This window comes from Cebus imitator, unplaced genomic scaffold, assembly GCF_001604975.1.
Source record: "Cebus imitator isolate Cc_AM_T3 unplaced genomic scaffold, Cebus_imitator-1.0 Scaffold497, whole genome shotgun sequence".
Classification (NCBI taxonomy): Eukaryota; Metazoa; Chordata; class Mammalia; order Primates; family Cebidae; genus Cebus; species Cebus imitator.
In genome coordinates, this window is record NW_016107812.1 from 478,514 (window position 1) to 490,785 (window position 12,272).

Sequence of the window (12,272 nt, forward strand, 5' to 3'; positions counted from 1 at the left end):
AAAAAAAAAAAAAAAAAAACACCCAACAAAAAACCTATAGAAACTTACTTTTAAAAAAAAGGCATGATACACAAACAGTAAAGTGTGCTACTCTTAGGCGTAAGCTTGATCAGTTTTTTGTTTTTTTTTCTTTTTGAGTTGGAGCCTCTCTGTCTCACCCAGGCCGGAGGCAATGGCTCGATCGCGGCTCACTGCAGCCTCCACCTTCCAGGTTCAAGCGATTCCCCTGCCTCAACCTCCCGAGTAGCTGGGACTACAAGGCGTGCACCACCATGCCCGGCTAGTTTTTGTATTTTAGGAGAGACGGGGTTTTACCATGTTGGCTGGGGTGGATGGTCTCAAACTCCTGACCTTGTGATCCATGCGCCTGGGCCTCCCAAAGTGCTGGGATTACAGGTGTGAGCCACCGCGCCCGGCCTTGATCAGTTTTTACCTTTGTACCCACCTGTCTATGCACTGCCTGTCCTCATAAGGCCCCGCCCTTTCCCCCAAGGCCTGTGCTGTTTGACTCAGGTGGGGCCTTCCTCCTCACTCTGCCCTTGGTTCTAAGTTGTGTTTTCTTTTCTCCCCAATCCTTGGGAGTCATATATATGTATATATATTTTTTTGAGATGGAGTCTGGCTCTGTCACCCAGGAGTCCAGTGACACAATCTTGGCTCACTGCAACCTCTACCTCCCAGGCTCAAGCAATTCTCCTGCCTCAGCCTCCTGAGTAGCTGGAACTACAGGTGTGTACCACCACTTGTGTCTGATTTTTTGTATTTTTAGTAGAGATGGGTTTTCACCATGTTGGTCATCACCTGACCTCAGGTGATCCGCCCGCCTCGGCCTCCCAAAGTGCTGGGATTACAGGTGTGAGCCATTGTGCCTGTGCCTGGTGTTTTCTTTGTTTTGTTTGAGACGGAGTCTCACTCTGTCGCCCAGGCTGGAGTGCAGTGGTGTGATCTCGGCTCACTGCATCCTCTGCCTTCCAGGTTAAAGCAATTCTCCTGCCTCAGCCCCCTGAGTAGCTGGGACTACAGGCGTGTGCCACCACACCAGGTTAATTTTTGTATTTGTAGTAGAGATGAGGTTTCACTATATTGGCCAGGCTGGTCTCAAACTCCTGACCTCAGCTGATCCGTCCGTCTTGGCCTCCCACAGTGCTGGAATTACAGGTGTGAGCAGCTGCACCTGGGTGGGAGTCATTTTTTTTTTTTTTTTTTTTGAGATGAAGTCTCGTTCTGTCATCGGGCTGCAGTGCAGTGGCTCCATCTCGACTCACTGCTACCTCTGCCTCCCGGGTTCAAGCGATTCTCCTGCCTCAGCCTCCCAAGTAGCTGCGACTACAGGTGCGCACCACCAAGCCCAGCTAATTTTTGTGTTTTTAGTAGAGACGGGGTTTCACCATGTTGGCCAGGCTGGTTTCGATCTCTTGACCTTGTGATGCGCCCGCCTCGGCCTCCCAAAGTGCCGGGATTACAGGCGTGAGCCACTGCGTCTGGGCGGGAGTCATGTCTTATGTGGGACTTTGTTTCTGTCTGCACAGGGTCATATTTATGCTCCTCTTTTAATGGTTTTTCTTGGGCCTTGAGTTCATTTGTAATAGTTTATTTCATAAGTGTTCTTGCAGTCAGCTCATTGGTAGAGAGCTTTATCTTCATGTGGATGATTCCCTCCAGGTGCATTTCTAACCGCGGAACTCGTGTGAGACGCTGTAAGGGCCGTGTAGTCCTCCTGTCTCAGAGGCCTGTGTGCAAGGCCCGAGGGATCCACCTTCCATGGCACGTTCTGCTTTCTTTACAGGGTGTATCCGCAGCCGGCCAGGTGGTATCCCTGAAGGTGTGGCTGATTGACGGCATTCTGGAAAAGATCAACAGCCACCTTCCCTCTCACATTCGGATTCTGGGTAAGCCTTGCGGTGCAGGCGGCCGCACGCCTGGTCATAGGTGTCCTTGCAGAGACGTGAGGCTCCGCGTGCTGCCGCCTTTCCCAGATGTCTCCGGTGCAGAAGTGTCGGCAGAGCTGCTTTGCAGTTGCTTCTGACCTGCAGAGACAGGAGCAGCGAGACGGGAGGAGGAGCCGCTCGTTTGCAGTGCTCGTTGCTCCGCGGGTGCCTTGCCAAAGCAACACTGGATGTGAAAATCCAAATTCATGGTTAAAATGGGCAGTTGTTCCCTTTTACTGCAGGACTGATAAGTGGAATTTTTAGGCCTTCTTAAAATGTGTCTGCCTTTAAGTGGCAAGTACAGGCAACTTACATAGATCCATTCATTCATTCAGTTTGTTTTTGGGAGTCTCGCCCTGTCACCGAGGCTGGAGTGCAGTGGTGCGATCATGGCTCCGTGCAGCCTTGGCCTCCTGGGCTCAAGTGATCCTCCTCCCCTCCGTCTCCACTGTAACTGGAACTACGGGTGTGTGCCGCCACACTCAGCTGCTTTTCGTATCTGTAGAGTTGGGGTCTCATTGTGCTGCCCAGGCTGGTCTTGAACTCCTGGGCTCTCTTGGTCCTCCTGCCTTGGGCTACCAGAGACCACTTATACTTAATGTAATTATAGGTGTGGTCAGGTGGGAATCTGTCATCTGTGTGTGAATCTATCATCTTGCCCTCTGTTTTCGTTTCCTTTTTTTTTTTTTTTGATCTAATCCCAAGAAAACAGAGCTGTTGTCTGCCTGACTGCTCTGCTTAGAGAGGTGTTTTTTTGAGACAGGGTCTTGTTCTCTCGCTCAGGCTGGAGTGCAGTGGTGCGATCACAGCTCACTGTAGCATTGACCACCTGGGCTCAAGAGGTCCTCTCGCCTCAGCCTGCAGGCTGGGACTCCAGGCACACGCCACCACGGCTGGCCACGTTTTTAATTGTTTTGTAGAGATGGAGTTTTGCCGTGTTACTCAGGCTACCCTCAACTCCTGGGCTCTATCAATCTGCCCGCCTCAGCCTTCCTAAGTGTCGCGATTACAGGTGTGAGCCACGGTACCCGCCCCACAGCCTGGCTGTTTTCAGGTTCATCCATGCGGTCGTGTGTGTCAGCAGGCTGTTCCTTTTCGTTGCTGAGAGGTATTCCATTATGTGGCTGTGCCACGGAATTCCATTATGTGGCTGTGCCACGGATTGTTGATACACTCAACCTGCAGATGGACGCTGGGCGGTTTCCAGCTCTTGGCTGTTGCAAGTAAAGCCGCTATGAACATTTATGTACGAGCCATAAATAGGATTCAGTAACCCTTGTTGATTTTGCCCACTGTTAAGTGTGGGGGTGTGTGTGTGTTTGTTTTTGAGATCGAGCCTTGTCTGTTGCCCAGGCTGGAGTGCACTGGCACAATTCGGCTTGCTGCAGCTCACACCCGCCTCCTGGGTTCAGGTGATTCTCGCACCTCGGCCTCCTCAGTAGCTGGGACTACAAGTGTGCGCCACCACGCCCGACGGATATTTGTATTTTTAGTGGAGACGGGGTTTCTCCATGTTGGCCAGGCTAGTCTTGGACTCCTGACCTCAGGTGATCTACCTGCCTCGGCCTCCCAAAGTGCTGGGATTATAGTGGGAATAAATAAAACTATTCCCACTGCGCCCGGGAATAGTTTTATTTATTTATTTATTTTTATTTACTTATTCATTTTTTTTGAGTCAGCATTTCGCTCTTGTTGCCCAGGCTGGAGTGCAGTGGTGTGATCTCGGCCCACTGCAACCTCCGCCTTCTGGGTTCAAGCAATCCTTCTGCCTCAGCCTCCCGAGTAGCTGGGACTACAGACATGCACCACCACACCCAACTAATTTTGTATTTTTAATAGAGACGGGGTTTTACCATGTTGGTCAGACTGGTCTCGAACTCGTGACCTCAGGTGATCCACCCGCCTCGGCCTCCCAAAGTCCTAGGATTACAGACGTGAGCCATCGCGCCTGGCGATTTATTCATTTTTTTGAGTTGGAATCTCGCTCTTGTTGCCCAGGCATGAGCGCAATGGTGAGATCTCAGCTCACTGCAACCTCCGCCTCCCGGATTCAAGTGATTCTCCTGCCTCAGCCTCCTGAATAGCTGGGATTACAGGCATGCGCCACCACGCCTGGCTAATTTTGTATCTTTAGTATAGACGGGGTTTCTCCATGTTGGTCACAATGGTCTCAAACTCCTGACCTCAGGTTGTCCCTCTGCCTCGGTCTCCCAGAGTGCTGGGATTACAGGCGTGAGCCACCCACTGGGCACTAGTTTTGTTTTTGTCATGCTGGTCTTCTTCTGTCTTCTGATAATTCCCTCCTGAGAAACTTCCCATAGAATAAGTCTTCTGAAAGTCACGTTTGAGGTCTCTTCCCATTCATTTGCATGGAAAACATTTGAGTATTCTGTAGATGAATCCCCATCAATCGTGCTGGACCGTGCCATGACCCGTGCAGTTGTCAGGTAGCTGCTGTCACCCACACGCCTCGGTGCCTGCCCCAGGGTCCTCCCCCAGGCCTGCAGCATGGCCACCAGCCGGCACTTTTCAGCCTTTCATAGCAGTTATGTTTTGAACAACCAGAATGACGCTTGCAACGCATCCTTGTGATGTTCAGTGTTTATGAAATGGAATCTTTAAAACCAAGAAAACAGAAAGGTCAGTCAGAAATCCAACATGACCGGAGACCAACGCACGAGGCGTGGGGCGCGAGTGCTCACGGAAGCCGCGCGATGAGCGACCCGGGCCGGGCAGGCTGTGTGGAGGCACATGGCCCAGGCCAGTCCTTGAAATGTGAAACTCTAGTTGGGTATTACACTCCTGGCTGGGTGGGTGGCTCACACCTGTAATCCCAGCACTTTGGGAGGCTGAGGCAGGTGGATCATGAGGTCAGGATTTCAAGACCAGCCTGACCAACATGGTGAAACCCCATCTCTGCTAAAAATATAAAAATGACCCGGGGTGGTGGTGTGCGCCTGTAGTCCCAGCTACTCAGGAGGCCAAGGCAGGAGAATCGCTTGAACCAGAGAGGCGGAGGTTGCCGTGAGCTGGGATCACGCCACTGCACTCCAGCCTGGGCAACAGAGCGAGACTCTGTCTCAAAAAAAAAAAAAAAATCAAACTCCTGAGGTGAGGTGGGCTGCAGCAGCTGGAGGGACCTCCTGTCCCAGCCACAGCGGAAGGTCCTGGAGGAGGCGTGTGGCCCAGAGCCGTGTCCACGCAGAGCTTTCTCCACCTAGGCCCTGAAGTGGGTGCCCTCTGTGGGGGTTCTTCCAGAATTCTTCCATTTAAACATAGATGTCTGTGACAGATGGGATCCCCCTGCATATAGGTCTTCATTTGCCTTTAATTTTTGCTGAATCAATATTTAACAAATACTGAGCACCTGTGAGGTATGGCTAGCCCTCAAGGCATCATGGAGGAGACGTGGCCTCAGTGCTTGGAGACGTGCTCCTGATTGACGGGGCCGCATCCTATTTTACCCGGCGAATATTCTAGATTAGATCAGTCTTCCGTTGCTGGTGGCTTCCAGTTTTTTTTTAATTGCTGTTGAAAATAGTGCTGGCTGTGTGGCCTTCACAGTAGGACTCACTCTGGCTTCTGGGCTGGGGCTGCACACTTCTTAGACACCTGGTGTTGTGATCTGGGGTGCAGGCTGCACCAGTTCACACTGGATCCTTTGCCAGCAATGGTTTTGTTTTGAGATAGGATCTTCCTCTGTCACCCAGGCGAGAGTACAGTGGTGTGATCTTGGCTCACTGCAATCTCCACCTCCCAGGTTCAAGTGATTCTCCTACCTCAGCCTCCTGAGTAGCTGGGATTACAGGCACCTGCCACCATGACTGGCTAATTTTTGTATTTTTAGGAGACGGGGTTTCACCATGTTGGTCAGGCTGGACTCGAATTCCTGACCTCAGGTGATCTGCCCACCTCGGCCTCCCAAAGTGCTGGGATTACAGGCGTGAGCCACCGTGCCTGGCTGCTTTTGTTTTCAGTTCACACATAGTAATTGCACATACTTATATACAATTATGTGTGATATTTCCAGTGATGTGTAATGATCAAATCAGGGTAATTAGTATAATACATCCATCCCCCCAAGCATTTCTCATTTCTCTGTGTTGGAGACATTCCGTATCTTCTCGCTATTGGAAAATGACAGTAAATGGTTGTTAATTCAGTCACCTTCCAGAGCCCTGCACCTGTCCCTCCTGGGCCCACTCCCCAGCCTGTGGCTGTTCCCTCCCCAGAGAAGCTAGTACTTGCTGGAGCCTGGCCGGGGTGCACACTGTGTTCAGGCTGCTCCTGGTCATTGAGGCGTTTCTGCTCACCGGCCCTTCTCCCCCCTGACCACCTCTCCCCTAGGCCTGAAGCGGGTCACGGGCGGCTTTAACTCCAAGAACAAGTGTGATGCCAGGACCTACTGCTACCTGCTGCCCACGTTTGCCTTTGCGCACAAGGACCGTGATGTGCAGGACGAGACCTACCGCCTGAGCGCCGAGACACTGCAGCAGGTTAACAGGCTCCTGGCCCGCTACAAGGGCACGCACAACTTCCACAATTTCACGTCGCAGAAGGGGCCGCAGGAGCCCAGCGCCCGCCGCTACATCCTGGACATGTACTGTGAGGAGCCCTTTGTGCGGGAGGGCCTGGAGTTCGCCGTGATCAGGGTGAAGGGCCAGAGCTTCATGATGCATCAGATCCGGAAGATGGTCGGCCTGGTGGTGGCCATCGTGAAGGGCTACGCCCCCGAGAGCGTGCTGGAGCGCAGCTGGGGCGCGGAGAAGGTGGACGTGCCCAAGGCGCCGGGACTCGGCCTGGTCCTGGAGAGGGTGCACTTCGAGAAGTACAACCAGCGCTTCGGCAACGATGGGCTGCACGAGCCACTGGACTGGGCGCAGGAGGAGGGCAAGGTCGCGGCCTTCAAGGAGGAGCACATCTACCCCACCATCATCGGCACCGAGCAGAACGAGCGCTCCATGGCCCAGTGGCTGAGCACCCTGCCCGTCCACAACTTCAGCGCCACTGCTCTCGCGGCAGCTGGCACAGGCGGCAAGGTAGGGGCCCGGTCCCAGCAGTGCTCGGCAGAGTGCGGGCCCATGTTGCCCCCATTGTGCAGAGTGAGCTGAGGCACGGAGAAGGGTGCCACTTCCCCCAAGCCACAACGGCTGCCCCCTCCCACAGTCGAAAGGCACCCACTTTGGACTATGGGAGAGCCACTCCATGGTCAGGCTGCTGCCAGCGGGTCTGCAGCTGCGGACTGTAGCTTAGAACTAGAACACTCAGGATTGTCGGTGTGGGAGTGAATAGCTAAATGAATGAAATTGTCATTCTCAGTTCTTTGCTCTGGGGTGAGAGTTCTTTCATGGTGGACCAGTGAGGTTTCAAAGGGTGAAATTCCCAGGCAGGGCAGAGGGAGATTCTTCCCGTCCTCTAGAGATCTGAGCACGGAGTCCTTCCTGCGCACCTGGGCGGCGAACTCAAGTGTATGCGGGCGCTGGGGAGCTGAGGCGGGCAGGCGAAGGGCCGGGCGCTTGGTGGGCAGTCGCATAGATGGGGCGATGAGAGGCCCCCAGCCTCTCATCGGGGCGGCAGGGGGTGGGGGCCCAGCGGTGGCCTGGCGCCCTCTTGTTTCCTCTGAAGCGGGGCAGTCGCAGCTCAGTGGCAGCTGGTGGTGGCCATGTTGGAATATGACGGTGACAGCATGCTTGAATGTTGTCGAGCAGGAGAGAGCAAGCTTGCATGCTCGTGGGGAATCTTCCCTTTTTAAGTCCTGGTGGTTAACTGTCCCAAGCCCAGTGCAGGGCGGGCCAGCTTGGCCTGGGCCAGATTGCACTGCTGTTGACCCCACTGAGAGGCCTAGATGCTTCCAAGGCGCCTGCATTTGCTGTTGCCAAATGGCCCCATTTGTGTTTTCCCCTGTGCTCGCTGCGGCCTGTGAGGATGGGAGGGAGCCTAACACAGGCCCCACTGGTGTCCCCAGCCCTGGGCTTTTCCTGCGCAGGTTCCTGACCTGGGTAAGAGTGACCGAGATGAACGCCGGCGTCTGCTCCTCATGAGGGATGGGTGGGGGCGAGGCTTCTGTGCCGAGCCTGTCACGGGCACCTCTGGGTGTTCCGGAGCAGCCCTCGTGCGTGGGAGAGTGCCTGCCTCTCATTTTCCATCTGCTCTTCTGCAGCTGCCCGGTCCCCTGGAAGGCAGTGAAGGGGACGGAGACACCGACTGAGGCGGTGGGAGCTGCCAGCCAGAGCACCTCTGAGCAGCTCACAGTCTGTGCCCAGGCGCGCCACCCCAGTGGGCAGCAAGAAGCTGGGATCGCTGCAGCCGTGTTTCCTGGCCGTGGGAGCCGAGGCGTCTCAGGCATGCCTGGCAGGTGTGGCCCGGCGTTGAAACCTCAGGACCTTTCCTTGTAGGAACAGCCTTCTCCAATCTGTTTTCAGCTCTTGCATTGCATAGATGAATTTCAGCATGTAAAGAACTATTTTTTTAAAAAAGTGATTTTCTTATTAAACAAGTGCTCATTTTGCTTAGTGAATCCTTCGTTCGCCTTTCTCTTAGTCTCTTTTTTACATTTTTCCGTCCAGAGAGATGAGCAGAGCATGTTGTCCTGTTGGGAATAGATATTGCTGAATAAGGCAGGCAGGCGCAGGAGGTGGCTCAGCCTATAAGTCCAGCACTTTTGGAGGCCGAAGGGAAGATCGCTGACTTTAGGAGTTCAAGACCAGCCTGGGTAACATCGTGAAACCCTGTCTTTTCAAAAAATGAGCCAGGCTTGGTGGTGTGCCCTGTAGTTCAGCTGCTCAAGAAGCTGAGGTGGGAGGGTCACCTGAGCCTTGGGAAGTTGAGGCTGCCCTGATCGCCACTACACTCAAAAAAAAAAACCACCTGTGGCCTGCTTTCTGCAGGGTGGGGCTGTGGAGGGGCTCTGGAGCAAAGGCCACGCCCACCCACCACACCCCTGAGGCATGGCAGCCCTGGGCTCCTCTTCCTAGATGGCTCCAAGCATGTGGCCTTTGCCCTGGTTGAGGTGGGCACATGCCTCTGCGCTGTCCAGGTGCCAGCCGGGTGGGGGCTAGGGCAGAGAGCAGAAGGAAGAGGTGCGTGTCAGAACAGGCCCCTAGTTCAGCTTTCTGGAAGACAGCACCAGCAGCTTTACGTCATTGGCCACAGGTGTGTCAGCCTCCCTTGCAGCTACCATCCCTAGCCACAGGGAGGCTGGGGGAGACTGCTTTTGAAGTGGTGCTCAGTGCAGAACAAAACACCTTGCGTTGTCCAGGAGCCGGGGATCCTTGGCAGGAAGGCTGCCAGGAGCCGGAGGGGCTGAGCGGGGGAAGTGCTGTGCACAGGTGCGGCCTCCCAGCCTGCAGCTCACGGATACCCGTGATCAGTGCGCTGGTGCCCAGTGTCCCAGTGGCGCACGTGACTAATGCGTACACGCCTGACATCCCAGCAGTGCATGTGACTGATACGCAGGTGCCTGTTGCCCCAGCAGTGCGTGAGGGCACGTGAGTGACACACGTGCTGTGCCCACGACTCGGTGGACGCCTATGGGTGGAGAGCAGTGAGGAGGACAGGTAGGCCCGGGAGACGCTTCGGACAGTGAGCTCCAAGGGTGTAGGGGCCCAGCAGAGCAGAGCTGGTTTTAGGGGTTTTGGCCAGAGGAGCAGGGGGGCTCGCTGGATTGGAAGCCAGCGAGTGCAGGTGTGAGGCCCACTGGGCTTTGGGTTTGAGGAATGGATGAACTGGGGCCGTTAACCGGAATGGGAGACAGGGAAAGGAATGGGTTTGGAGAACTAGCAGGAGCTTGATGGTAAGCGTGTTAATTTTACCTGTAATAGACAGGACTTTATTACTTTTTAATTTTTTTTTTTTTTTTTTTTTAAATAGAGAGAGGGTCTCACCCTGTTGGCCAGACTGGTCTTGAACTCCTGACTTGAGGTGATTGGCCCGCCTTGTCCTCCCAAAGTGCCGGTATTACAGGCGTGAGCCACCGCAGCCAGACGGACTTTTATTTTTTTGAGACGGTGTCTTGCTCCGTCGCCTGGGCTGGAGTGCAGTGGCGCAATCTCAGCTCACTGCAACCTCTGTCTCCCAGATTCAGGCGATTCTCCTGCCTCAGCCTCCAGAGTAGCTGGGAGTACGGGTGTGCACCACCACACCCAGCTAATTTTTGTATTTTTAGTAGAGACGGGCTTTTCCTATGTGAGCCAAGCTGGTCTGGAACTCCTGACCTCAGGTGATCCATCTGCCTTGGCCTCCCAAAGAGCTGGGATTACAGGCATAAGCCTCCGCGCCCAGCCTGGGGGACCCATTTAAATCACCTTTAATGATCCGGGGGTATGTGATGTTTTAAAATAATATGTATACATGAAAGGAAATACAAAAACATGAAAAAGGGAAGTTGCCTTTCATCCTCTAATTCCCAGTATCCTTGTCCAGAGGCCTCTGCTCTTGCCAGTGTCCTGTGGCTTCTGGAGAGTTCTGTGCATATATAAGCATGCCTGAACTTTTGCAAAGGTGGCAATGCATCTCCAAACCCGGGATAATGTTTTCACTGCTCTGTGGTCGGCAAAAGGTTTCTTTTTCTTTTTTTCTGTTTTGAGACAAGGTCTTGTTCTGTCGCTCAGGCTTGGGTTCAGTGGTTCAATCAGAGCTCAGGACGGCCTCCGCCTTCTGAGCTCAAGGGATCCTCCAGTGTCCCGGGCAGCTGGCCTACAGGCGTGCCACCCTGCCAGGCTAATTAAACAGATTTTTTTTTAGAGACAGCGTCCTGCCGTGTTGCTCAGGTGGTCTCAAACTCCTGGCGTCTAGCGATCTTCCTGCCTCAGCATCCCGATGCGCTGGGATTGTGAGCTACTGTACCGGGCCCAAAGATTTCTTAAGATGCAAAATGAAAGAACAAAAGGATACATCGATTTTCGCCAAAATTAATAGCTTCTCATTGAAACAGCCACTCTGAAAAATGTGCCGAGCGCGTCATTTCACTCAGTGTTTCAGGCCTGGGAATGAAGCTGGAAGTCAGGTGGGGACGGGCGTTTCTCAGCGTAGATGAGCTAGGATGGACACGTCCACCGTGCGGCGGTGCTCCGTGTCCCCGTGGGCAGCACCCCCTGTAACGTGGTCCCGAGTCCTGCACTCATGGCTGAGTTAGCACTTCACATCACTGACTCCTCTCTCCTTCAGCCACTTCATCCTGGCTGCCCCCGCCTAGATTCCACAGTCCACCTCTTCCAGGACTCTGTGCCTCCTTGAGACGGGGCCATCGCATGAACGGCCCTAGCTGTGGTTTTACCCAATGGCTGGCCTTTTTTTTTTTTGTAATGGTGTCTCGCTCTGTCACCCAGGCTGGAGTGCAGCGATGCGATCTCAGCTCACTGCAACCTCCAGCCCCTGGGCTCAAGAGATTCTCCTGCCTCAGCCTCCCGTGTACGGTTCAACAGTCACCGGAAGTTTCCTGACAGACAGTCCCATGGCACTTCCCTAAGTCGGTGCCTTTTCACCAACATACCCCATTGCCTCCATGCTCCTCACACCAGTGACCGCTGTCCCACGCTCTCGGCAGGTGGGTCACGCCCACTCCAGGAGAGAATGGACGTCAGGAAACGCAGCTTCCATCTCCTGTGTCCCCACCCAGGCTTGCGCTGCCTGCTTTGCAGTGGAAGAGGCTCCCTCTCTAGTGCCAGTGCCCTGGATCCGTCCTCCGTCGCCATTGTCCTGCCTGCTCAGGGCTTGACCTGGGAATCTCTCCTGTACCCTCAGCATGTCTGCTGCCTCACAGCACTTGAACATGCAGAATCAGTCCTCTGTTACCCAACTCATTTTATCCCCTTCCACCTTCCCTCTGCCTCTTCCCTTTTACAGCCAATTTTTTTTCTCTTTAAAATTTTCAGTTTATTTTATTTGCATTTTGTGGAGGTGAGGTCTTACTATGTTGTCCAGGCTGGCCTTGAACTCCCCGGTTCAAGTGATCCTCTCATCTCAGCCTCTCAAAGTGCTGGGCTTACAGGTATGAGACACTGTGCCCAGCCAAAACTTCCCAGTGTGCTGAAAGTTAAGCATTCATCACTTCACCTCACAGCCCATATTTCTTCTTTAAAAAATAAATTCAGACATAATTCACATGCATACCATAACATTCACCCTTTTAAAGTATACAATTCAGTAACTCTCTTTTCTTTGAGTTGCAGGCTTGTTCTTGTCACCCAGGCTGGAGTGCAACCTCCGCCTCCTGGGCTCAAGTGATTCTTCTGCCTCTGCCTCCCCAGTAGCTGGGATTACAAGTGTCTGCCACCACACCCAGCGATTTTTTGTATTTTTATCTCTTTTTTTTTTTTTTTTTTTTTTGAGACAGAGTTTCGCTCT

The 12,272-nt window shown here is 53.6% G+C and overlaps 1 protein-coding gene across 4 annotated transcripts in view; it reads left to right on the top strand.

Annotated features, from left to right (window-relative positions):
- Nucleotides 1-8,450, top strand: part of PUS1 (pseudouridine synthase 1) — a 19,650-nt gene extending 11,200 nt beyond the window's left edge. For all 4 annotated transcript variants that reach the window (XM_037733154.1, XM_037733155.1, XM_017513606.2 and 1 more), the window contains 3 exons: nt 1,787-1,889; nt 6,276-6,967; nt 8,089-8,450. In XM_037733154.1, the coding sequence (XP_037589082.1) occupies nt 1,787-1,889; nt 6,276-6,967; nt 8,089-8,136 (843 nt within the window). In that variant the 3' untranslated portion in view covers nt 8,137-8,450. The remainder of the gene's footprint in view (nt 1-1,786; nt 1,890-6,275; nt 6,968-8,088) is intronic.
- The last annotated feature ends 3,822 nt before the right edge of the window (nt 8,451-12,272 follow it).